This window comes from Leptosomus discolor, chromosome 18 (genome assembly GCF_034619465.1).
Source record: "Leptosomus discolor isolate bLepDis1 chromosome 18, bLepDis1.hap2, whole genome shotgun sequence".
Classification (NCBI taxonomy): Eukaryota; Metazoa; Chordata; class Aves; order Leptosomiformes; family Leptosomidae; genus Leptosomus; species Leptosomus discolor.
The window spans coordinates 13765285-13791764 of record NC_141408.1 but is presented as its reverse complement, the minus strand read 5'-3'; the positions used below and the strand labels follow the sequence as shown (position 1 = coordinate 13791764).

At 46.5% G+C, this 26480-nt stretch overlaps 1 protein-coding gene across 2 annotated transcripts in view; it reads left to right on the top strand.

The window, feature by feature from the left end:
* Positions 1-2436: 2436 nt before the first annotated feature.
* ACACA (acetyl-CoA carboxylase alpha) overlaps positions 2437-26480 on the top strand; it is a 126114-nt gene continuing 102070 nt past the window's right edge. The window contains exons 1-13 of one of the 2 annotated variants that reach the window (XM_086475393.1): positions 2437-2678; positions 16186-16318; positions 16980-17118; positions 17327-17436; positions 17897-17978; positions 19191-19289; positions 19896-20002; positions 20715-20825; positions 21324-21533; positions 22079-22249; positions 24569-24730; positions 25031-25194; positions 26014-26164. In XM_086475393.1, coding sequence (XP_086331519.1) covers positions 2452-2678; positions 16186-16318; positions 16980-17118; positions 17327-17436; positions 17897-17978; positions 19191-19289; positions 19896-20002; positions 20715-20825; positions 21324-21533; positions 22079-22249; positions 24569-24730; positions 25031-25194; positions 26014-26164 — 1866 coding nt within the window. In that variant the 5' untranslated portion in view covers positions 2437-2451. The remainder of the gene's footprint in view (positions 2679-16185; positions 16319-16979; positions 17119-17326; positions 17437-17896; positions 17979-19190; positions 19290-19895; positions 20003-20714; positions 20826-21323; positions 21534-22078; positions 22250-24568; positions 24731-25030; positions 25195-26013; positions 26165-26480) is intronic. The other variant, XM_086475392.1, reaches the window with a different exon arrangement.

Here is a 26480-nt window from a genome sequence, read left to right as displayed (position 1 = left end):
ACGAGATTTATGATTATCATTGGGATTTACTCCTGACCATCGAATTCGGCTGGAATCGGCCATCAGATTCAGAAGCTGACAGAGAAAAAAAGCTTGACATGAGTAGACAGCAGCGCACAAAGCGTTGTTTTCTTTGAGAAACACAACTACCATCTGTGCGGGGTGACCAGGTGTGTGCTGGCCCTTCGCTCCAGAGCTGCCAGAACGACGCGCCAGCAGGAGGTGCCACGGCTTGGCTCCGGCGTCGCGGGCTCAGTTCCCGCTTTGCTCTGTGACCAGAGCAAGCCATCTCGTCGGTTGTGTACCTGTGGGGTTTTTCACCACAGTTCTTTGCTCAAAGATTCATGTAGTTGGAAAAAAACCCACAGAGTATTCTTCATGATAATCTTTACTTGTTCATTCTTTTCTTTTCCAGTTCATTTTGGAAGTGGATAACTGCTCAGATTGCAAGAATAACCAGAGGTTAGTGCAGTCCCGGTTTCACAGTGATGTGATTTCCCGCTGTGTGTAGTTATCGTGCAAGTGCGTCAAAGGCAGGCAGAGCAGGGCGCACCAGGTGTTTATTGCCCATCCCACCTGTCTTTGTGCTGTGAGGTGCTCCTTTGTTTTCTCTGTCTGTCATACTCTTTCTCAGTTGTAATATTTTTTTTTTTTTTAAATTTTGAGGAAAATGCTTGGAACAACACTGAATTTTTGATACTCTGAATTCCCCATATTAAAAGATTCTTCTCTCTCTGTGAAATTATTTTTTTAAATGGAAAATGGAGACCTGAACATTTGTATTGTTGTACATCATCTGACAATTGTAAATCGTGCCACTAAGTCTCGACATATTACCATGAAGTAGATACTGTGCCCTAATTGACATGGATGATCTGGGCCCAAGAGGGTGAAGTTACAGAAGATGGCTGAGCCAGTCTGCCAGCTCACTGCTGCCCAGAAAGGGGAGGTTTTGCTTCGGTCTCCATCATTCCTTACTAGTATCTTCCCCTCCCTTTGCTGCTCCAGTTCCACTTGCTAACCTTGCAGGAAATTACCTTGTTTTGTCAGTGACAGTTCTGATGATTTTCTTGAATCAGATCAGAGGGTGGTCTGGAAATCACCAGGGCTGGTGGGGAGCAGGCAATGTGAGCACACGGCTGGGGTGGAGCGGGAAAGAGGTGGGTATGAATGGAGTGAGACCTCTCACTTTGACACTGGCAGGTTCTTAGATTTGTTAAAGTCATCCTGGTGGTGACTTCTCCTCAGACTTGAACGAGCTTTGAAGACTGAAGTCTTCCTAAAGCTTGATGTTTTCAGGTTAAGGATAAAGCAGATGGCACAGCAGTATGTGGAAGTAGTTTAAAATTAATTACTGCTTGTGTTATACCTGCTGTATGCATAGAGAACTCTTAGAGGATTGTTTTTTATAAGATATTCAGTTAATCCTGTAGTTGTTCCACAACGTGTGGATGCTTCTCTAAGTGAAAACTTCAAAATTACTCACTTTGTCTCAGTTGTAACTTCCCATGCCATTAAGCCCAAAGGCAGCAATTCTGGCTTGACCTGTGCTTGATCTCTTGGCATGGGAAGCTGAGAGCATATTTTGGGGAGGCAAGCTGTATGTTCAGCCCGTTCTTTTTCTCTTGCCCACGTGTCTGCTGTTGACCCCAGTTGGAGGCTGGCTTGTGTGGTGAACAGCTCTTAGGTGTGGCCTAGGCCCTGCCTGGCTGGCAGGCTGCTGGCCAGTGTGCTGTATCTGCTCCCCCATGTTTGGTAGATCAGCTCAGATTTATAAAAGAATCTGAAGAAACACGAGGTCTTCTAAAAAAGAAAGTAAGAGATAATGTGTCTTGTACCTGGCAGGGGCTGGGAAAAGGGCATTTTTGACCAATCACATCCATCATTTGAGTAGCTGTAAATAATGCTACGGGCAGTACCTGGCACAGTGAGTCCCAGCGTTCAGATGCTGTTGAAATACAGATTTGAAATCACAGAATGGTTGAGGTTGGAAGATCATCTAGTCCAACCACCTGCTTGAGCAGGGTCTGCTGGAGCAGGTTGCCCAGGAACATGGTCCAGTCAGTTTTTAAATGTCATCGATAACTAACTAACCAAAGAATATTAGTAAACCAAAAATTTAGGTTTTCTAGTCATGCATTTGTATGTGATTTTTTTTTTTTTTCTTTTAAGTGCCTACTGCAGCTTTGTCTAAACGAGCAGGTTCTGCATCAGATCAGAATGGCCAGCTGCTTTGATCTCCTAGTCCTTGTGCAAATAGAAGAGTCAGTGATGACAGCAGAAGTAACTATGCTTGATCCTGGGCTCCTCTCTGAGTTCAGCTATGGTGTTTTAACACTGCAGCCAGAAGTGAACCTTGCTTTGTCCTACAATAGCACGTATTAACCTCAGGTTTTGGTTTTTTACTTTCTTTTGCCCCTTACAGTGCTGAGAGCCCAATTTGTAGGAGCCATGGAAGAGTCTTCCCAACCCACTAAACCCCTGGAGATGAACCCTCACTCTCGCTTCATTATTGGCTCTGTGTCCGAGGATAACTCAGAAGATGAGACAAGCTCCTTGGTGAAACTTGATCTGCTGGAGGAGAAAGAGAGGTCTTTGTCGCCTGTGTCTGTCTGCTCGGATTCCCTTTCAGATCTAGGACTCTCTAACGCTCAGGATGGCCTGGCCAGCCATATGAGGTATGGATAAAATAGTACTCGGGTTCAGTCTTCAGTCTTTTTACTCCATCCATTCCAAAGATAATCCAAAGATTCAACTTTATATCCGGGTTTGGCCTCAAATGTTTTTGTTGTGCCAAGACAGCTTCCAGCATTCTGTTTCAAAATGACCTCTTCTACATTTATCTGTATCAAAACCTTCTGTTTTCCATTGGTTTCGATGAAATATCTGTGCCTGAATTCCTTAAGCACCTTTCCGACATCTCAGCTGTTGAGTGTTACGGTGGACTTGCTTACACTGCCTGTCTCTTGTCCAGCTTTTGGAAAATTGAAATTTGCTGACTGAGATCTTTGAAGTTTTCACTCGTGTGTGTGTTTTAGATGGGCGGTGTTTGTGAGAACAGGGGCGTTATTTGCTTATCTGTGTGTGGAATTTGCTGCTTTATATGTAGCAAAGAATTGGCAGGACCCCTGGGTCAGATCGATGACTTCTTATCGCTTCGAATGCTTTTTATGTGTTGGATAGAGAAAATTTTGTTGGTGGTTAAAAAGACTGGTGTCCTGCAAAGGGATGATAAGCCAAGGCTTAATATGGTAGCTGCTGCTTGCAGCTCAGGGAGGTGTTGGCCTCGCAGCTGGGAGAAGGGTTGTTTCACTCCTCATTCTTTCTGGCTCAAATGAAGTTGAGATTTTGGTGTTAATATTTGCTTGTCAAAATGCCCTTTCCTTTTTGTTGCTGATTTGCATACCACTAGCGGGATGTACCCCTCGGGATGTTCTCTGTTACAGGCTGGGTGTCTCGTCCTTTGCCCTGTGTGTACGGATCACAGTTTCTCAGTGTCTGATCATCTTGCTTCACACTCCCATGTCCCCTTCCTTTATTCCCCGTGTTCCGGCAGGTCTGGTGCCCACGCCTGTGTGCAGTACTGTACCTGAGGCCTTGGCAGCGCTGGGTAGAGTGAGGAGATGTTGTACGTGGGGAGCAGCAGTCATTGAGTACCCGCCACGTTGGGTATTGCTGAAGTTACACTAGGTGTGATACTTAGGCTTGCCACCACTGAATTAGAGCAGCTCATTTCAGGTTACTTTGCCACCGTGTCAGATTCCTTTAGAATTAGATTTTTGATTCAAAAGCATCTTCAGTCATTCCTCCTTTGATGGTAAGCTCAGAACTGATAATTTTCAAATTAAAATGCTGAACACTGTGTTGATGGCAGAATGGATCCTTCCCAAAGCCCTGCTTCTGACATCCTTCTAGTTTAACAGAACAGTTGCTCACCATCATCTAAATTTCCAACTACCCTGCAGTTGTTCCATGGATACTTGTTTGATTTGTGAAAATGCAGTTTTGAACAGTGTCAAAAGCTTTTCAGGCTTCCAGATTTACTGCAGCAATAGACTGTCCCCTCTTTGCAAGCCTTTTTGGCCTGTGAGGAAGGAAATGCACTTTTGTTTAGGGAAGATTTGTCCTTGACATCTTCCAGCTGGACGGAACTTACTACCTTTTTGTCTGCTAGTTCCTTACAGAGAGGTTTGTGATGTTTGTTCTGTTGCCTTTCAGCCTCAGGTTCTCCTAGCTAATCCTCCCAGTGGTCATGAACCAAATCTAGAAGAGCTTTCTCTTGAGCTGCTCTTTTTGCCTGCTGTTTTAAAAGGTGTCATCCCATTCCAGGAACATTCAGGACAGTCTGAATCCCGCTAGTTTTTACTGAACAGACCCTCACTACCTTTACTTCATTGCTTTTGAAGAAGTGCTTGGTTCCAGAAAGGCTTCTGCCTTTTACTGACCTGTAGTGGGTGTTTATACGACCAGCTGAGCCTTTCAGCTTGTTCTTCTGTTTTGCTGGTTTCTTCGCTCGTGCAGATTAAGGAATTTTAATCTGTCCTTTTATAGGTGGTTCCCTTCCCACTTTAGGGAGTCTGCCTCTGAAAATAGGTAGTAGCTGACTCTTTGGGTTGGAGCAGAAGGGGAGTAGTAGTCCAGACTTCACAGAGTTGTTATGGTGGTACTGATGGACACACTTAGCCAGCTGGCACTCGTATAGCAGATATAAAATCTTAAAGCAAATCTGAAGAGGATTACCTTTCCAAAGACTGCCAGTTTGGCAGCACAAAAGGTAATTTTGAAGCAGGAAAAGATCTAGCCCTGTAACTATATATATTTTAGGAACAGAAGAAACTGGATGAACACACAACCATTAGTGTGGAAACAGACAACAGGAGAGCAAGAAAATCAAGCAGCTTCTAGGACATCGCCTGGCATCAGAGAGCTGTAATGCAATAGGTGTGCAACCTTGAGCACCTCTGTTGTAACTTGCTTACTTTGGCGCTCTCTTTTGAGAGTACTTGGCTTTCAGTTAAATTGGAGAGAAATGCCAATTCAAATAAAAAAGTTACAGCATAATAGGCTGTTTTTCTAAGATAAAGTAAGATGAATTGAAAGAGTTTTCCAGGATGCTAGTCCTGTTCGTCAAAATATTTCCAAACAATGTTTACGGGTGGAGAAACTGAGACAAAGACAAGTTCAACAAGTTGCCTGCAGTCACTCTGTGACAGTGAATTGATGGAACACAGGTATTCTTGCTTCCAGCTTCCTTTTGGTAATCGCAAAGGTATAACGCTTTCTGAAGTGACAAAGATTAGTTCTTGGAGTTCTGTGTGGTTTGACTAATGCGTCAAACAAGGTGCAGGTCCAAGGGAGCATGTCTTTATGAAGAAGTTGCCAAAAAATCTTTCCATTTGCTGATTAGTTTCACACAGGACATTCTGGTCAGATAAAGGTAGAGAGAGCTTGTGTTTGAGGTGAGGGGCTTTGCTGCAGAGAAGCCCTTCTCAGGGAACAATTCTGTCTAAAATCCAGCTGAAAGAGGGTTTGTGAGTGTACCTGCGGTAACAGGCGTTGCTGCTTCCCTCGCTCTTAGACCCTGGTGGAAAGCAACATCCCACGGCCAGTTCCTGAAGCACGGAGGTCTCAGTCGATGCTTTGGCATGTGTTCAGTACCCAAGATTTGCAGGTCTCCTGTCTGAGTCGGAAAACGTTGCCGAGAGCCTTGTGTGACGGGGTTGTGATGTCTGATCGATACAGCCTGACCCGGCTGGGGGCAGTCTGTATGCCAGCTCAGGTTTCTTCATTTGAGCATGCAGAGCCTGTGTGCGCTGGGCTGTTCCATCTATCACCTTATTGATCTTGTTAAGTGTTTATGCTGTTGCTAAAGGCAGCTGTGCTGGGACAGGTTGTACGATATGGGCTCCCATGCCCCCAGAGATCTGTGAAGGCCTTTGATTGCTGCTACTATATAGGGTTGAGAAAGCCACGCTCTGATCACAAACTTTAATTCGGTGTGTGGAACATCAGTGCTTAACAGAAGTTGTGTGTTGGAAGAGGAACCATGCAGAGTAAAACGTTCTCGTTCTCTTCTTGCTTGCAGTTGTGCTTTATTTAGAGTATCGGTAATAAAAATCACGTAAACACCCTCCTCACTCTGTTGTTGTAGCATCTAACATGGAAAACAAGTGTCCTTGGAGAGAATACTCTGCTTGTGTGCCATTTACATCAACAAAACTTACTCTTTGTTGCATTTTGCACCTTTAGATAATAAAACGAAGCGTGCCATTTTTTCTTAATCTTTTTGCTTCCAGGTGTAATTGTGTTGTCTTTGAGTTCAGGAATTTCCATCAGCACTTCCAACTGAAGGCAGTAGTCCTCTTGGGGTACCGGTTTTGCTTGTAGAGTAGTGAGCTGTTAGAGTTGCTACGCTCCTTTCTGAAGTTTTAGTGGTAGATTGAGTAACTTCTCTGCAAATGCCACTTGGAAAGTGCTTTGAGTCTGTTTGTTTTGTTTAATAAATTGTTCTTGACTATTGCTAAATTTAATTCCTAGCTTCAAAGATGGTATCTTGTATCAAATTCATGTTTAAAATAGAATAAATCCTGCATGTCTTCTGGTATTTATACAGCAGGGCTCTGGTTTCATAAGCAATGAAATGGGTGTGCAGGGTCACCTGGCAATCCACTCGCATCAGCTGAAAGCCAGATTTTTGGAAGTAGCTCAGCTGTTACTCCTGATATTAAGCCCACTGAGACTTTAGCCCTTGGCACCTAAGGCTGCTTCGACTTCTCAGTAAATAGTCTTAATAAATTATTGAGATGCTTAAGAAGAACTAATTGTCTATTAAAGTAATTTTGGAAGAATGCCTCAATTTTAGGCTGGACGATAGCACGGTTAGTATGCCCAGCCTGGCGCTGGGACAGGGCACCTGCTTAGAAACCAGTCGTGGAGTGATTGCACAGATACTAAAAGTGATAAAGGATCCTTCTGAGCTTGTTCTGAATTTTAAAAAATTCCTTTCCAGTCCAACTGTTTGTGATGAGGAGATTCCACTGCAGAGCACCGACCTCGTAAAGTTCCGAGTGCCGCTGTGGTTTTGGGCACAGATGTGTGCGCGGAAGCGCAAGTGCGCTGCGGTGTCGGCACGGCTGGTGCTGCCGCTGCCGCATCCGAGCCTGCTCCGGCTGCGTCAGAAGGGATTTCTCCTTTGCTGAAGTGATTCCTTCCCGTGCCGGGCTTTCTGCATCCTCCTGGCTGTGGGGCTGCCGCTGGAGTGGAAGGCTGCTCCTCTTGCTCTGCCGTCGGGGCTACCACTTGCCCCGGCACTGCTGAGGGTTTTTGTGTAGGGCGACTTGCCTGGGTTCGCATCTCCGGACCAGAAGGCCGTTGGTGAAGCCGGCAGGGCGTGCTGCTTGCCGAGGCGTTTGCCTTTGCATGGGATCCATCGCTGTGGCTCAGCAGACAGGGGGAAGCGATGCTGTTGCATGTTTCTGCAAGTTACTGAAATAAAGCTGTGCATCTTCAAGGAGCCCCTGTCAAAACAGAGCAGTTAATTCCCTTTTGTTGCCTCTACTGCCAGTGAGTGGTGCTGTGATTCATATTGCGAACTTCATCCACCTGGAGTGAAAAGCTGAATTTCCTCCTCTATTTGTTGAAAAAGCAGCAGCTTGTGAGGTGGTTTGGGTTCCTAGCTGGTCCCTAGCTGAACGGGTTATACTGGTCATCTGTGAATTATGACTTTTTTCTTCTCTCTGCTTGGTGAACAGATACACCTTAAAGGATTTTTCATCTGCATAGCTCGCAAAAGTAGCGTTCTTATTTTGGTGTAGCAGATATTATACTCCCTTTGGCCTCAGTTAACATGGGAAACAGCACCTCTAAATTCAGTAATTTGTAGGGAAGTTTTGCAAAGATGGTTGGCTGAGATACGACAGCACTGACAGCGTCTCCTCCTTGGTTAGGTATCTGATATTTCTAGTTGAAAAATAATGAAGTATACTTTGTCCCTATCAGAATACTTTAGGGCCCCCTCTTGTATTTTGCTGAATGCCCTCGCTTTTCCCCCAGGTTGGGACATGCAGCAGAGGCGTTCAGAGACAAGTGCTTTTGCAGAATACCCTCACAGCCTGGTGCTTGCGCCTTCAGTTGCTGCAGGAGCAGCTGTTGATGAACGTAGGCTTGCAACAAATCTGGGAAAAGAGGGAGTGTCTTTCACCTGTTTTAGGTAGGGACAGCAAAGAATCTCCAGGCTCGGGAATAGCTTGGATCTCTTGACTCCGTATCCTAGTCTGTAAGACTAGTAGCTGAAATGGGCTGCGTGTGCTTTCTGTACGGGGTGCTCTTACACTAGGCAAAAACCTCTTAGTGATAAATTTTATGCAAAACCTCAAAAATTCTGGGTGTTAAAAAAGGTACGTTCTCTCCTTCATGCAGATAGATCTGCTTAACACTTGAACTCTGTCAAAGAGCAGTGGGGAGGCTCCTTGCCAAAGACTTCAGTTCTGCTCTCAGTTGCAGAGCTGTCTTTTTCCATTGTTGTTAACTTTTATGTTGGTGGCTGGGCTTGACCTGGAGGGTGTTAGGCTGCTGCTCCAGGAACACGTGGAATTTTGTTCTTCATGAGGATGTAAAAGTAAAGATCTTTCAGTGTTTTGTGGTTTTACGAACTGGAGTACAGATATTTCAATTTGGCTACTTATTTGGATTGACATTTGGATTTATTGGCTGTTTTTTGGGGGGGTGAAAATCTGGTGCCAGGGACCTAAGTGAGAAGGACCTGATGAAGAAATGGGTTCTGAAAGGTGAATTTGCAGGAGAAGGAAGGGGCTTGGGGCGTGCTGGAGGCTCATTGAACACAAGACTTCAAGCTGGGTGCAGAATACCTTGGAAGGGGCAGTCAGAGGGAATGAGGTGTGTCGAAGAGCCTCAGGAGCAAAGTGGTTTTGATCATAGTACGTAAGAGTTTGTGATCCAGAGGAGCTCAGTGAGCTTTAAATTATCAAGTTCCCTCCTATAACAACAGCAGTGATGTTGCTTTGGAACTTGCAAGGAACAGCAGTGATTTGGTGTTGCTTCCTGTGGGTATGGTCCAGTTTAAAATGCATACGGCATGGCAGATAAAAAGCCAGATACGTGGTTTAGGGAAAGAAAATATCTGACAAACAAGTGTCTTGGCACTTGAAATCTGCATCCGTTGCCACTGTTGGTACTTGTTTATTTGAGAGGAATCCTAGCAGCTTCTGCCAGTTTGGGCTCTGTAGTTTTGGAACCAAAGACACTGTTTCAGGCTAAAGACCTGCCTTGATGGCTGTTCAAAATCTGCGTTAGCGTGAAAGTGAAGTGATTTAGCCAGGGAGTAGGGAGAGCTTTTGGTTTTTGTGCTGCATCCTTTATTTAGTTTCCTGAAATCCTTAGGCTCAATCCTTTGTCCGAGCTGAGTCGTGTTTCGTTTGTTGGGATTTTTCTTGATTTGTAGCTTGAAGCACTGATTTCCAGCAGTGTCTGCATTCAAGCTGGCTGTTCTGTCTCTTTAAAATCATGGGCAAAAACTGTCTCTGAATAAATTCAGATTGCTGCCTCCCAGTGCCCGTTACCCGAGACCTAGTGAGCCGTTTACTCCAGCTGCACCATTCTGCGTTGCTTGCTGGGCGACGTCTACGCTTGCTCTTTCCCTCTGCCTTTCTGTGAAGTAGGTTGCAAGGGCAGATCTAAAACTGGAGCAGATCTGACGGATGCTTCAGCTGGCTCGAGTCTCAGCACCCCGATCAGATGCCTGTTCACACCAGTGCCTGCCTATTTACAAAACACAAAGCCCAAACTGATGGTGAGAGCTGCCCTCTCTCCACAGCCTTTACAGGCCTAATCCGTAGGTGGTGGGGGAGGAAAAATCCTTTCTGGGGGGGTGCGAGTGTGCGTGTGTGTATGTGCTGCAGTCTCCTCAGGGCTGCCTTTCCAACCAGCCGCCTAATGCATCGCTGCCTGTGGAATCGACTGCGACGTCACCGATAGCGCTTGGCATGTTGCAGTGCTGGGATCAATGCAGGCTCCTGGCTGCGATGTGCGTCAGGTATGTGCCTGGAGCGAGGGCTTTTTTTTTTCTTTTCCCTCTCGGAGGCTGGACAGCAGAGCGCTGCGCAGGCTGTCCTTTTGTCTGGCAGCAGGCCTGGGGTCTAAGGAAGGGGCTGGTTTTCGGATGGTGTTTGCCATTTGAGTTCCGAGCAGTGTGTTTAAGGAAACGAGCTTTGTCGAAGCGTGCGTGTGTGATGGCGAGTATTGTATCAGAACGGTGCAGCCTTGTGTGGCGTATTTTTGTAGGGGTGTTGCAGCAAATCCCGTCTGTTCATTTCGTAGCAGTGAATTCAGCTGGTAGAAGGCATGATGTGTATTTTTAACCAGCGCTGAAGCTGCTCCTCTAACATCGAGCTGTGTGTACATGTAGGGTTTGTTTCCTTGTGGCGACAATGGTCGGAAACTGTTTGGCTTGGGGGCTGTGCGCGGGGTTTTTTTGGAGCACAGGCAAATGTTTGGGAAACGGTTTTCACAAAACCTGAAAAAAAAAAATTCAGTGATACTGCGTATAAATTCTAGGCACAGTATGAATCACGATCAAAACCTGAAGAAATCTAATGGAACCACAGATTGTGCAAGTATTTTATTTTGAAAATGATGGAATATACTATTTTCTCATGAAATACATGAGTAGTCACTGAATGTCTGTTGGGTTTTGCTGGTCTTACATAGTGATGGCCAGAAGAGAAAGTGACACAGATTTTATCAAGCAGAGTCTGTAGGTTCATGATTCTCTGCCCTTGTGGTGATGGTGTGTTTGGAACTGGTGAAATGGTGGGTTCGTGGTAGGCTCCCTGCGGAGGTGAAGGGAAGCAGGAGCCTGGAGAACCTGGGAGGGCAGACTTCCATGCCCCGTGCTGGGGGCAGGCGGCAGGGCCCCGAGTCCGCTCTGGGAGCGGGGTCTGTACCGCACCTGGGTGAGTGGTGCTGCGGGCGGCCTCTCAGGATGGAGCCAGTGCTGGAAAATATTTCAAGACAAGTTGCTTATTCTTACATACTTCTGGTTTAAAATGGATTAAACGGGAAATTTCTGGTGCGCTTCACAGTTGGGTAGTTTGAGTAGCTCTTCGAAGAGGAACAAGGCTGAGAGGTGAGAGGGGCGTTTGGTCATTGGGTAGATACATGATGTTGGGGGTTTTTGTTTGTTTAAACTGGTCTTTCCCTGGTATCTCTTGCCTCTCTCTGCTGTCTGGTGAAGAGATTTGTTTCCGCTGTGCCTGCCTTCTTCACTGCCACAGTGTGTCGCTGTCCCTTTACCCGCCTGCTGACAATGCTTGAAGAAACTGGATCCGCACGGAATTGTTTGCCTGCGCTTTATCAGACACATGGCACTTGCTGTTGGTCTTCGCTCCTATCGCCTGTGCTATTCTTAGGTCCCTCACCTTGCCCTTCAGGGCTCAAAGGTGCTACCGTCATCATGTTAATGTGACACTTGTCCTCTGGTTACTTGTCCCTTTTCTTCGAGTGATCCCCTCCTGGGTGGTTGCGTGGCTTTGGCTCAGACTCTTGGAATGGGTGTGCATCACACAGAAGCCGTGCTACCTGGATAGAGCCCTACACCAGGACAGACCCAAACGTCGTCAGATATAAAAACGTAATCCAGTTGCTATGTCTGGTTCCAGCCCAGGTTTGATCATCGCTGTATTGCTGCGGTCGTTGCCCTTGCTTATCCTTTCCCTGCCCCCAGATTTGCAACTTACGTTTTTGCATGTGCTCGGCACTGAGTAAACACTTTCCTCTCTCCAGTGACGTTACTGGACCCTGCAGTACTGGAGCGCTTTGCTTGTGAGGATATTTATTCTTACAGCACTCAGAGTGATCTCATTGCCGTGTTATCGGTGGGGAAACAGAGGCACAGAAAACTTAAGTGACTGGTCCAGGGTCTCCCAGCTTCCGAGCTGGTGTCCAGTGTGATCTGTCCTCTCGTGTCTGGATCACCACTGCTCTGTGTGCTGGTACAAACCGTGCCTCTGACTTTCTTCTCTGCAGCCCTGGAAATGCTTTCCTTGTCACCTCCCCAACCCTCCGGAAAATCAGATGTTAAATCCTACACATTGACCGAATTCTTGGGGCAAACTGGCCCCCGCCGTTGCTGCTTGGCTGGGGCGCAGCTAGCTGCCGAGGAGCTGCTCGCGGTGCGGTCGTGCAGCCAGCGGTGCAGGGGTTCCTCTGGCTGCTGGCGCAGCGCGTGGGGAAGCTGTGCAGCCTCCGCTGCCTCGCGTGCGACCCCCGCGGTGGGGGGCTGAGCACCGCTGCGGGGAGCCGCCGTGCCCTGCGCAGGCTGCAGCAGCGGCGCTGGGTGCTAAGCCCCATTACGTAACCTGGAGATCATTTTCTCTCTTTCCTGATCAGCTGCTTTCCTCTGAATGCAGGAGAGGGAAGCTGCTCCCCTCTCTGTGCATGCTGCGTCACAGGAGGAGTGACGGCGAGAGAAGAGGGGTGGTGGAAAGCAAGGGACAAAGGTTACAAGATTGAAGCAATCTGAGAAGTGCCGCTGCTTCAAGGAGAACCGCGTGAGTGCCAGAGGCTCTTTGCAGCTTTCTCCTGCTGGGTTTTGAGCTGCAGCATTGAATAAAATAGCAGCAGCTACGCTAGACGAGTCCTAAGCAAGCCTGAAATCTGTTAATTCCTTCACTGACACAGCATGGAGGATTCTGCAGAGCAGAGTCAGGAAATGAGATATCACATGCTGCAAAGGTAAGGATTACAGATGTGATTGTCTCCTCGTAGCAGCAGCCGTCTTGGACGGAGGCAGTTGGGCACTCTGTACTGGAAATGCACCCTGATATTTTTGCATGTTAATTTTATCCTCCGAAACCTTGCTGGTTACTGTGAGGTATCTGCGCATGCAGTCTGAGAGAAAGATGCTAGAACACATCTTAGCTGGGGAATTGGTGTTAAAAAAGTTTGAGATTCTGCACAACTTCTATCCTCTATAAACTCTGCAGGATAGATGTGCGTTTTGGAAGTTCCTGCGTAACAAAACACTGCAGTTGTGACCTGGTGATGAATAGGGATGACTGTTACTAACTCAGCATTTATTCTGTTTTGTTTAGAGCTCGGTGTTCTTTCTTCATTGCTGCCCAACTTCTACCTCACCTTACCCTGCAAAAAAAAAAAAAAAGTCTCCTGTTTTGAGGATAATGTGCAGCCTGTGGTTATTAGTAAATAAACTGAATGTTCTTGGTGTGCTTACTGTGATAAATTAAACCGAACTGTACTTGCTTATAAACAAGTGTTTGTGCCTTATTCTGGATGATGAACCTCTGGTTTTGTTGACACTTTATCTGTAGCAGTATCTTTATGTGTGTAGTAGTTTAAACTTGGCAGGATAGTTCATTTTCATCCTTGTTCACAGATTCTGACACCAAGATTTTTATCTTTTTTTCTATTTTGGTTGGGACTGCTCTCAATGAACCTACAATGAATAAACCGGTCTCACTTGTTGGGCTGGGCTCCTTCCTTGCCGTGCCGTAGATTCTGACCCTCTTAAGTACACGCATTCAGTAGAAATTCAGCCTTAACTTTCCCCTTTTTCTTGCCTGTTGGCTCCTGTCCTTGGATTCCTGGGCTGAGATTATCACAGAGCTGTTTGTGAACTCTTGCTCATAGGTTCAAGTTTTAAGTTTGGTGCCACTGTCTGCCTCTGGAAGAAGGGGAGGTGCACAGGGGAGGAACCTCTGCACGCTTGACTCGTTCTTATGCCCTTCTCTGGATATCAGCTAGCAGCTCCTCTTTGAGACAGATTGCTAGACTGGATGTATTTTGGTCTGGCCTAGTACAGCCATTTACATGTCCCCATATGTCACTGGGGGATAGGCATCTGGCTTTTTTTTAGCACACTTTAAAATCACCCTCTTGATCCTGTTTTTACTGTTACCTTTACTTCTCCCACTCTTGACTTCATGGATCACTTCAACATCTCTTTCACTGTGCTTGGAACAGGTTTTCACTTCCCAGTTAAGCTCAGCATTTGTGAGACTCTAACTTGAAGTTCTCCACCAGCACGGCCGTTTGTCAGGGGAATATCTCGCGTGTGGGCGAGAAAGATTAATGTGTTAACGCAGAACATGGTCTGAATTTCGAGGGCTGTAAGTAGGCTTTGTTGCCGTTCTGGAAACGCTCACAAAGTCAGGGTTGAACCACAGGAGGATGTCACAGCCAAGGTAGAGGGTGTGCATGAAGGCAGAGAGGAAGGGAAGGATTCACTCCATCCTATGTGTGGTAGATAAATGTGTTTATGGTCAGATCTGGGCAGTGATCGTGCCTTGCATGAGTGATCGTGCCTTGCATGAGGGATCGCCTTTCCTGCTGGTACAGTTCTTGGATATACCAGGATTTGGCGTATACTGTTTTGAATGGGTTGTGCTGATGGGATGGGTCAAGATCCTTTTGTTCCATAGTCTGTGTTAGCGCCGTGATTGTTCATAGGAAAGGTGGGTGAGAGCGAACCTGGGTTTAAACCAGATACTAGTTACAGTTTGTTCAGGGCTTCTTTCATCATCAAGTTTTCTGGTCAAAATACTGGTCTGTGGAGTTACTGTGCTCCTGCTGAAGAGTTAAGGAGGGTCAGCATTCCAGATGGGTAAATCTTCACGGGCCATAACGTATTTCTGAGGGAATTTGAGGAGGAATCTGCGTGTTTCCCCTCAGGCTGTCACCAGTCGCCTCTAACAGCAGCTCATTCAAGCCAGGATGCTCCAAACCTCCCATGGGGCAGTGAACTTCACAGGTACAGCTCCCCAGCTACCTGTGTTTGTAAAAGGGGACCTCTAGATGCTGCACATGGATTGGCTTGTCCTTGGTTGGCTTTCCCTTCGTGTCCCCCCCCAACCATTCCAGTCGGTTTCTGCCTCATCCCATCCCATTTCCCAGTGGGGTTGCTCAATGGTGGCTGTGCCTCAGCAGCTGATTAGGCCAGAGGTTCCTGAAGGGCTTCCCAGGGCTGAGGGCAGCTGGCTGGGCCCGTGTGGCTGCTGGGGACAGATGCTGCCAGTTACACGGCTGCTCCAGTGGCACTTGGTTGCCGTTGGGTCTTTCCAAAGCATTGAGTAGTTTTTAAAACACCTTCCCAATATTCATCTCTCCTTCCTGCAGAAAGGTTCTGTGACCCTGTGTGGTGGCAGGGGAAAGGACTTCAGGGTGTTCGTGGGAAAGGGACACGTTAAGAAAAGCACACTAAATAGAGCAGGAAACAGGGGTGAACTGGGGTGACCCAAGAGATAAAGCTTCAGGGCCTTTAAAATAAAAAGTATCTTGTTATTTCCCCAGCCACGCTGCACGATGGTGGATGCACGGTGTGAAGAGCAGGTCTTTGCTTTTCTGTTGGGTTTCCTCTCACCATTTCAGCTTTGTAAATTTTATGAAATCAAAGCCTGTAGTGCTTGCAGAAGCAAAGGCTGATTTATTCACGTGTTATTTCTGTGGAAGCTGAAGCATAAGAGAGGGAGGCGACTGGCCCATTCCCACGCAGAAGGACGGTGGCAGAGCAGAGAGTTGATCTTGTCACACACAGAACTGGCTTTCACTGTTTGTAGTAGAAGTAACCTGATTCATTTGTCCTCTAGCTCTCAGAGCTTGTGGGGAAGATCTTAAAGAGTGGATGATGGAAAATTTTTGGCCAATAGTTTTGAGTAGCCAGTCACAGAGTCTCTTATTTGCACCTGGAGATTTATTTGTGTGGTCCCCCAATAGGATTTCCTTACTGAGTCTGATCCTGGTAGCTTGTTTTACCAAAGCCAGAAAACATTGTTGTCATTTTCCAGCTTTCCTGGATGAATTGAAGGCAGTGTGTGGAGCGTTGTTGTTCTTCTGTGTTGGGCAGCAAAATACAATGAATGTGGTTTTTTGTTTGTTTTTTTTTTAACCTATTTATATATTAGCATAACTGGAATTTCTCCAGATAACCTGGCTTTTGCAGAGAGATAATGGAAAGGTAGTTAAAAACCAGAGTCCAGAGTCATCCCTGTAAAAGCTGAGGACCAGGCCGTGGTGGCCTGGAGACAAGGAGTGATTCTGCCTACTTGGGGAATGTGATCAAGGGGAACTTTACAAAATTAGTCACGTACCCTCTTCTGTTTGTACATCTGCACTGCCAAGTTGCTCTTTCCTGTCTCCCACAAATCTCCTTAGGCCCAGTATGTCTGGTTTACACCTTGTAAAGCAAGGCCGGGACAGGAAGAAAGTTGACGTGCAGCGGGATTTCACTGTGGCTTCTCCAGCAGAATTTGTTACTCGTTTTGGAGGGAATAAAGTTATTGAAAAGGTATGTTACTGACCTTTTTGACTTTAACATACTGCATTTTGTTCCCTTCGCTTGAGCTCTGACTTCTCTCTATATAAGGCTGTACATTGCAGGCATCAAAATATGAATATTCCTGAACTTGAAAGTTGTACTTCTGCCTGTAGTCGCTGTGCTTCCATTTTATTTTATGTGTGTTAAATAAATGTCCCATTGTTTCAGCTTAGTGTGACACGAAGAAAAATTTGAGTGAGCTTGGGCACTTCTGCTGATACAGAAGGATTTATAGACAGATACAATAAAAGGAGACTGGAAAAAACACTAGAAATGTAGTTTAAAATGATTATTTTTAATATGATATCATAAAAATGATCATTTAATGGATGAGGTCTCTCCGTTTCAGGTATTGAAAGTTTTAGCCACTCGTTATGCCTATTCTCATGTGTTCTTCTGCTCCTTAATCCAAACAAAGCATCATACATTAAGATCTTTATGATTGAGCCGGAGCTCATTTGTGAGTTGACTGATAGGCCGTTAAATGTTGGCGCTGAATTTGAAGGCTGGCTAAGGAAGCTGCACAGCCCCAGAACTGGACCAAGAGTCTGCAGAGAAAAACCTGTTTTCGTTATCGTTTAGTGTTTTGTGCTCTTTAGCCTCTGTTTCGTTCTGCTCCTGATACATTCAGGTGCTGATAGCGAATAACGGCATTGCGGCTGTGAAATGCATGCGGTCCATCCGGCGCTGGTCCTATGAGATGTTTCGCAATGAGCGGGCGATCCGATTTGTGGTCATGGTGACTCCCGAGGACCTGAAAGCCAACGCAGGTGAGTTGTAAGGGCTAGAGAAGGTGCCCAGCCTTCTCCTTGCACTGACGGGTGTGCCCGCAAGGGTGCAGGAAGCTGAGTGTACGCCCACTGCGTCCTGTACCGTTCTGGGATGAGAGTACTTCCAGTCCTGTAGGTTTGGGGAGCTTTAGACCAAGTACGGGTTATCAGATTTGCAGTCTAAACGAGACCACCTTTGTGTTTGCAGAGTATATTAAAATGGCAGATCACTACGTCCCAGTCCCAGGAGGACCGAACAACAACAACTATGCAAATGTGGAGCTCATCCTTGACATTGCGAAGCGGATACCAGTGCAGGTGAGAAGGGTCGAAGATAGTTTCCAAAACGGGCGGTAGCGCTAAGGAATCTTCGCTCCTTAAATAGCGAGTCGTATCTGGGGAAAAAGATGGGTTGGAGAAATTGGAATTACAACCCTATACTAGCCCCAAAAGGCAATGCGTGTTTCGATGCAGTGGATTTCCCGGTATGAATATCTGCAGGAGATGGAAGGTTCCCTTCACCTTTTCACTTCCCTGCACTTAGCTCCTCTTCAGCAGCTCGCTGCAGCCGTCGCCTGAGGTTTGTCTACAAGATGCGTGACACGAGCCCTTTAAATGAAGCTTACCTTGTCGTTCAGGAGGCTGGTCTGGTTAGGGATGTGATGAGGCTGTTTTCTGTGGGGGAAAGACAGACTTGAAGCATGTGTGTGTTTTCTGTGGCTGCTCACTTGCTCGTTTTGCAAAAACGACGAGTGAATTACGTTATTTTCTTCTGCAGGCTGTATGGGCCGGCTGGGGCCATGCGTCTGAGAACCCTAAGCTACCAGAACTTCTCCACAAAAATGGGATCGCTTTCATGGGTGAGGATCTATACTTCTGGTCTAATGTCTGCTCCTTCTTTTAAGATGGGTCGGTTTAGTGAGGCAGAAAATCCTGGGTCTAAAAGGGAGCCGTGAGGGATGGCTTACAAGTGCAGGACTGACGATGTGTTCTGTACAGCAGTCAGAGCTACAGTCTGTGTTGACAGCGTAGTCTGTTTCCGATCATTGAGGCTACTGAAAGTAGATAAGGCTTGGACATACCCTGGGACATAGATCTTGTATGGCAGATGTGGCAGGTTCTCCAACATACCTTTGAATATTGTGAGATACAAAATCGGAAGGATTCCTCTTAAAGCACGTTGTTTCAAAAGCTGAATGTCTCTGTTGTCATTTTAAAGAGGGTGTTTGTAGTTCAGTTTTCTGGAAGGAGTGGAGTGAACAGTAGGTGAAGGTTATGATCGAGTTGGCAGTGTAGTTAACCGAGGGCTGGAGGTGTTCGGTGCAGTAAACCTCATCTGAACCGCGTGGATCGGAATATTGGGTAAGGTTTTGGACGTGTGTCGTGTTTAAAACTGAAGATGGACTTGTGATAAAAGTCATGGTCTGAACGTAGCCTGGGGATGGTTGTTGTATCATGTTCTGACGTCCAGCAGATCTTTGCATCTGTGGTGTGTTGAGCCATAACCGCAGGACTGCTTTGGACTTTGGAGAGGAGTGGATTTAAAAGCTGTATTTTAATTCCAGTTTAAATCTCTTGCCAATCATACACTAATCCCATGCAAACCCCATTTCAAGTAAAATCAGGGCAGTGAATTATTGTTCCAGTAGCACGTGATATGCACACCTCACAGCAGGTACTGGTACCTGCCACCCCTTTGAGAGCAGGCGCAGCTCGAGGACACGTGGACAGAGCGGCACTTGCAAGCTGAGTGTGCCAAGACTTCGCCATCAGGATGGGTGCTTAACAAGCTGTTGGGATGTGTCTGTGGTTGCGTTGCTGTAGTTCGGTTGCCTTTTCTTCCTTCTTGGTCAAAAGTACTGTAGTGTGTTTGCTTTTAGATCCCTGGCTGATGCAGCTAATGCGCTCTGGTTCTGTTCAGGAATGTCGAGTCGTACCAGCTGAGATGTGGCATGCAGCAGCCCCGCTAAGAGTGTTTATTTATCCCTCTTACGTGGAACCAGAATTGGACTTCTGGACGTTTCTCTGATGTCTCTTGTGTCTCTCTCATGCAATGCTTTTGCTCTTTGCAGGTCCTCCAAGCCAAGCAATGTGGGCCTTAGGAGATAAAATTGCTTCTTCCATAGTGGCTCAGACTGCCGGCATTCCAACTCTTCCTTGGAGTGGCAGTGGTAAGAAGGAAATTGCCCTGTGTTTATCAAGATCATGCCAGGCTTTTTTTTTTTTTTTTTCCTTCAACACATCTAATCTTTAAGAAGTGTCTGTGCACAAAAAGGTGTTCTGAGAGATGTTCCATCTGCTTAGGGTTCCAAATTAGTATTACCCGAGGCTTAGACACAGTGACTATGATATATGCGGATACGTTGGGCAAAATTTGCATGCTGTGTAATGTGCTGTTAGTCTAACAGTACAGCTGTAGTATCTGGTATTTCTGCAGTCTCTACTTTTCTAGCATTGAGCGCGTCATTTTGGAGCACAGCCCATACTCTGCTTCTGTGGAAGCTCTGTGCAGTCTCAAAAGACTATAAATAACAACATGTTTCTCAGAATTGCACGAGGTAAATGAAGGAGAAGATAATTTGTTGGATGGAGAGATCTGCTCCCCAGAAAACAGAAAAGTCTGGTTTTACATTCTACATTCTCTCTTTTTTTTGTAAATGCTTCCAGACTAGTTCCTTGTGGAACTGGGGCTGCTGCTTGTTTCACCAAGATCTGACGTGTGAGTTCTGGCTGAGCCTTGCAGCAGAACGAGTAAGAAGCTAGTGCTTATGTTTCAGGTCTTCGAGTGGACTGGCAGGAAAATGATCTTCAGAAGCGTATCTTGAATGTGCCTCAGGAACTGTATGAAAAAGGCTACGTGAAGGATGCGGATGACGGACTGCGGGTGGGTGGCTGGTGTTCTGGAGGTGTTTGAGGCCTTGCTGCATGCACCCCTGGAGGTTTAGTTTGTTTTTAATGGCAGTAGTCAGCCTCACAGAACGGAGTCTTGGAAATTCTTTCACTTATCTTTGGGCCCAGCGTGCAGAACTATGTGAGAATTGGGAGAAAGAGACAAAATATGGGACCAAAGTTGTATTTCATTAAGGGCTCTGTTTTGGTTTTAGTTAAATGCAGGAAGAAGGTCTTTTTTTATAAAGACCCATGACCTCACACTTGATTTGCTCTTTTGTTAAGTTTCTCTTTGAAGAAGATTTCTAGAATAAGAAATATTCGTGGCTCAGTACAGGATTTGGAGTTTTCCTTTGCGAAGAGAGGGGGTGGGGTAGATGACTTTTCCATGTTACCCAGCGTAATGATTTTCTGTATTGCACAAAAGCTTTTCTGTGAGTTTGCAGATTTAACGGCATGAAGCACTGATAAGGTTTTGTGATCACTTCAAGAGGCTCGAGTTCTCTGTAGTCACAAAGTCGTTGCTGAGTGTTCCAACTGAGGCACTCTCTCAAACTGGAATATTTGGGTTTCTATCCCATTCATGGCTTGGTTCCTAAACAGTGTCAGACATGGAAGCTTGGGCACAAATCGACAGGGAAATAAATTTCAGCTTGATTCTGCTGCCTTTTTGTCCTTACCCGTGTTTTTCTGCTTATCTTGATCAGGCTGCTGAGGAGGTTGGCTACCCTGTCATGATCAAGGCTTCTGAAGGAGGAGGAGGAAAAGGAATTAGGAAAGTTAACAATGCAGATGACTTCCCCAACCTGTTTAGACAGGTAATTTTCCCCGTGGATTTACGCTGTCTTGTTCTAAATGTTCGGGTCGAGTGACTCTTGAGACCACTGTATCAGAAATGTTAAAGAACTGAAGAAGACTGCATTTTGTATTGGAGACTGTTTAGCTACTTTGAGTCACAAGTTCATGCTCTCTTTGCTCTCTGTGTTGGTAGGATTTAAACATATCTGCATCGTCAAATGCCCAAACATCACAGGAGATGCTGAATAAATCCAAGTAATGGAGGGCTTCTGCAGTGTAACTCACAAATGTTGAGGGACACGAGCCTTCTTTAGTTTATGGGTTACTTGGGAAAGCCAAGAGGAATGGAAACGGCACTGTAATTATATAGGACTGAACACAGGGTATTTTCAGCCTGAAGTGGCCCAGGGGAGATGATATGGGTGTTCCTTGCTTAAAAAATTAACTCGAGATGATTGTGACTAAGGCAGGTGTCTACAAAAAATGACCTTCCTGTTCATATGCTGTGTCTGCTGCAGGTTCAAGCTGAGGTCCCAGGCTCTCCAATCTTTGTGATGAGGCTAGCCAAGCAGTCCCGCCACTTGGAGGTGCAGATCCTGGCCGATCAGTACGGCAATGCCATCTCTCTCTTTGGCCGGGATTGCTCCGTGCAGCGCAGGCACCAGAAGATCATTGAGGAAGCACCTGCTTCTATTGCGACTTCGGTGGTGTTTGAGCACATGGAACAGGTGAGAGCGGCTCTGCAAGCTCTTTGCCTTGTGAGGCTCCAGGGACAGGCAGGACTCTCTTTTTTTGACATCACCAAGAGTTTTGCATTGTTGAATCTTATAAAGGGGCAATATATAGGGTGGCGTGCCTTAGACTGCTTAGTGTGGGCAGCCACTCGCGTTTCCAAAACTGAGTCTGCCGTGTGCTGACAGCTGTAGAGCTCCCTTCAGAAATGTGTGCGCCCCAGAAACAGGAGGGAAGCGTGTTTTAAATGTCTGTTCTTATGTTAAAAGCAAGCTGCAGGAGTTGTATGAGTTGTCTAATGCTGGGTGTTGTAAATATTTGCTTCAGACTCTGCATTCTGTAAATTGTAAATGAGGTAACCTGGAAATCGAAACTCCTGTGCCACGTGCTTTTCTTTGAGCAGTTGTACAAGCGTTTGGATGTCTCAGAATGCCAGCCAAACAGTCTGAAGTGGGTGGAGTGGATGAACAAAGCGTAGGGAGCTGAGCTTGGGGCCTGGAAATCAAATACTGTTTGGTTCGGTTTTTCTCCTGTATCCTAGTGTGCGGTGAAGCTTGCCAAGATGGTGGGGTATGTGAGTGCGGGCACTGTGGAATACCTGTACAGCCAGGATGGGAGTTTCTACTTTCTGGAGTTGAATCCCCGCCTGCAGGTGGAGCACCCCTGCACAGAGATGGTCGCGGATGTTAATCTGCCAGCAGCGCAGCTCCAGGTGAGTCAAGTGCCCAGGCCCTGTGCTCCGGGAGGCTTTCGGAAGTGCTCACGGTAGGGTATGTTGAAGAGGCCTGAGCGTGAAAAACCTGTTCTGTGCAGCCTTAGTAAAACAGGGAGGCGGACTCTTGCCTGAGTCACAGCCCGGTTCTGTGTTAAAACTGGATCATGTGCTGACATTATGCAGATAACTAGATCTTGGCACTGATAGAGGAGAGAATATTCAGTGTTAGAAGCTCTCCTGTATATGGCCTATATCCAGATAGGTGATATATGACTCCCCCATGTTTCCTTCTCGATGAAAATACCCAATAACTCAAAGGCCTCTTTTGGTACTTTTGCAGCTTGGTATTTCTTTTCTGTGGTTGAGGCAAAGCTTCGTTCAGTATTCCAAAATATATATATACATCCCTTCTTAGTGACTGTTTCACTAAGTTGTAGCTAAAGCATTTGGCTTTTTCTGATTTGGAAAGCAGAGAGAGGTTATTTTCTAGTTGTTTCTCCTGGACTGCTCAGGTAGACCTTCAGTTAAAAGGAGTGTGAAGGGAAGCAATAGAGGAATAAAATATAGAGGCAGGAAAACTGATTTAAGGAAAGGTTGGGGGGGGGGGACGACACACACACGACACCAAAAAAGAAGCCTGTCTCAACAAGCTTTAGCCATGAGTAGTTCAACTTTAAGCTCTGAAATTATTTTGTGAGATGAGCTGGCTTCTGAGGCTAGCAGTGCGATCCAATGCTGTGCCGGTTTGGAGCAGTGCATCCCCCGCTTTGCCTCCAGGGCACAACAGCCTCTTCCCAGAGTTTCTAATGACAAAAGGAGGGAAAAAAGAGCAGACAACTGCATTTTTCATCTTGCTTCAAGTTCAGTTGTTTGAAGATCAGGAAAGTGACTTGGGTCTTTTTAATTTTGGTGAGCAGTTCCTGACTTCCAGAGCGATTGTTCCCACCTCTCTAAGCCCCTCGAGGCGGGGGGACAGATGCTTCCTCCTCCTGGCTGAGGTCGCTGCTCTTTAGTCTTTCTACAAAACAGGATTTGGGCCTAATAATTAGGTACTTGAATAGATGTGGCAAAGTGACCAAGAATTTGTCTTCATTTATTGCTTTTTCAAGGGGGAGTCATGACAGTGGGTGGCAGTTATGGCTTACAAGAACGAGTAGGCTTCGTGTTGTGCTGGTCTCCAAAGCAATGAGGGAATCCTTCACAGATCCTGTAGAAAGCATTTACTGCATACGCTGTGGCTCATCTGTCCCTGGTGCCTGCCCACCGAACTCCCTGTGTGCTGCCATGCTACCTCCCTCTTCTCAGCCCTCACCTCTTCCACCAGTGGATGAACGCTGCAGTCCTCTTTCCCTCTGTCTGACACCACGTTAGGGGCTCTGGCTGCTTTTCTACTTCAATTTTCTCAGCTCTCTCATTCTCACCCACTTGCTTTCTTTCTAGTTTCTTCTGCTGTTTGCATTTTGGAGTTTATTGGATAGGTGGTAGAGAAAACAAACAGTTGATCTGTAGTGTCTTGTAGGCTGCTCAGGAGCAGGATCATCTCCATTTTGTCATGAGGCTATTTGGCTTTGGCCAGTAGGTGATTCCAGTAGCTCTATGTCTGTATTTGCCAGGCATTGAGGGTTTTGTGACTGGTCAGATGCTTTCCTCATTGTTTGGGCTCTGTTCTCCGTATTGCTGATGCTAGGTGCAATTTCATAGAACGGCGCGTTGATCTTGTAACCAGTTTGGACTTTTGTCTGTCAGTGACTGGCTAACAGGCAGCTGAAATAAATGGTTAAGCTAAAGCTCAGCCCTTTTGAACTGTAGCTGTGAAAAAACCCAAACCAACCAGCTAGTGAACAGAACAAGTGGGACTTTGGTCCGTAAGGATACAGCCAGCAGCCCATTCCGCAGGTCACCCTCGCTGTGGCTTGTAATTGCAAAGCTCCACCGTTTCCTATAACCAGTTAGGGGCCTTCTGCCTCCCTGGGACCTTGGTGTATCTTTAACAGGCCTCATGCGTGCCCATCCTCAGCTGACCTAGCGCTGGCCAGCTTTCTCTGGAGCCCTTTAGAATGGAAAGTACTGGCTGCAGGGCTTAAGGTGGATGTTACGCTGAGCTCAGCTGTCCTGAGGAATATGGAGGTTCCAAGCCGTGTCGATGGAGCAGGCTCACGTCGGAGAACAGGCGCGTTCGCTGGGCGAGAACTGCCGCGTCGGCTTCTGCAGAGAATAGGTGGAATGAGTTCTTCAAGGAATAGGTACTCTCTGAGGAGAGAAGCTTACTTAGTGGTGGCTTTATTATTATTATTATTATTCATTATTATTCCTTAGATTGCCATGGGAATTCCCCTCCACAGGATCAAGGATATCCGAGTGATGTATGGCGTTTCTCCGTGGGGAGATGCATCGATTGATTTTGAGAATTCAGCCCATGTCCCGTGTCCACGTGGCCATGTCATCGCTGCACGTATCACCAGTGAGAATCCTGATGAGGCGAGTGTTTTAAGTTCTGTGGTTACTGATCACGCTCTGATAACCATAGGCATCACAACTAGGTTCAATCCCTGATGCTGATCCTGAAAATTTTGGCAGCAAATTTAAAAGAGTCTTCTCTTATCTCGTTTAGCTGATCGTTCCATAGATGCTGATTAGACACAGCCTGAACTTATTTGCATATATATCATGTTGCGGCATGAAGAGGTGCTCTGGCCTTCAGAACTCTAATTACTTCCCTAATTCTGGGTGATTTACTTTTTCTTTAGGATGTATAGCAATGTCTGTCTGTCTTTACAGGGATTTAAGCCCAGTTCTGGTACAGTTCAGGAACTGAATTTCCGAAGCAATAAGAATGTCTGGGGCTATTTCAGTGTTGCTGCTGCAGGAGGGCTTCATGAATTTGCTGACTCTCAGTTTGGTCACTGCTTCTCTTGGGGAGAAAATCGTGAAGAAGCCATCTCGTAAGTAGTCAGAAAAGCGATAGAACCTTGGAAATTGCTTGGTTTTGTCCTCTTTGATCCAAAGTGCCATGGATAAAACACAACTCCTTAGTTCTAGGAGTTTTAAGAGAAGTTTCCCCCTCTACCTTGTTTACCACATCATGGTCAGGCTTCTCATCCTGTTTTGCTTTGCAGTTCCACTGTGGTGGACTCGCATTTCTACACTTCTTGCTTAATTTTTATTTTTTTTCTTTTCTGGTTCATTCCTGCCTTGTGTACCTGCTGCTGGGTTATGATTCAGCTACCGTTGTGCTGAAGTCCCTCTTCGAAAGCATTCAGGTGGAAGGCTTCTAACAGGGGAAATACTGATAACTTGTGATGCCGATGCCTTGTACTGGTTTCTAAACCATGGAGTGTCCTTAGGTGGTGTGGAACGTTAAAGCATCCAGCCGTAAGACAGGACTGTCAGACCTGTCATCCGTGCTGGTTTTCATCCAGAGCCTTTCCTCTGTTCCATTCTGGGTGGGATGGAGAGCACGTCTGTCCGTCCTATGCGGACTTCTGACCTGTGCTAGGTGCCTCGGTGCTGGGGGCAGTGGGGACTCCTGATCTCACAGCCGGTGCTGGCTGAGCCGCTCTGGTTCACACCAGCAACAGACTGAAGAAAATCGATATTCTTTCATTCCCAAGCATGTTGTCTGGGATCTTGCTCCAGGGCACGTGCTCTTCTGCCGTTACCTTCAGGCTGGTTTTTCCCAGCAGCTCCTGGGGAACTAGAGTTACCAGCTTGCCCGCTGCCGTTCAGATGGGATAGGTCACAGGTATTCTTTTCTCTTTCAGGAACATGGTGGTGGCTTTGAAGGAGCTGTCCATCCGAGGGGATTTCCGAACCACTGTTGAGTACTTGATTAAGCTGTTGGAAACGGAAAGCTTCCAGCAGAACCGCATCGACACGGGCTGGTTGGATCGGCTCATTGCTGAGAAAGTCCAGGTGCAGCTGCTTGCTTTCCAGGGCTGCAGGTGGGGGTGAGGAGGGGAGGGGGGTGGAGGCGCAAAGCTCGGTGCGTGCGGGTTGCAAGAGGACGAGGATTTAGGAGTGGTTCATTTCCACTTACCACTTTATTCATAAATATTTTCACTGGCCTTCATTTTTATTTATATCAAAATCCCGGGTCATCCCTGTCCGGGAGAGGTGGTCTTAAAGTTGTCCGGAAAAAGCATCTTGGTGTACGTGTGAATTAAGGTTGGTGTTCTGGTTTGCAGTTTGAGACAGATGGTCGTGGAAGTGTAGGTGAAGCCTCAAGATT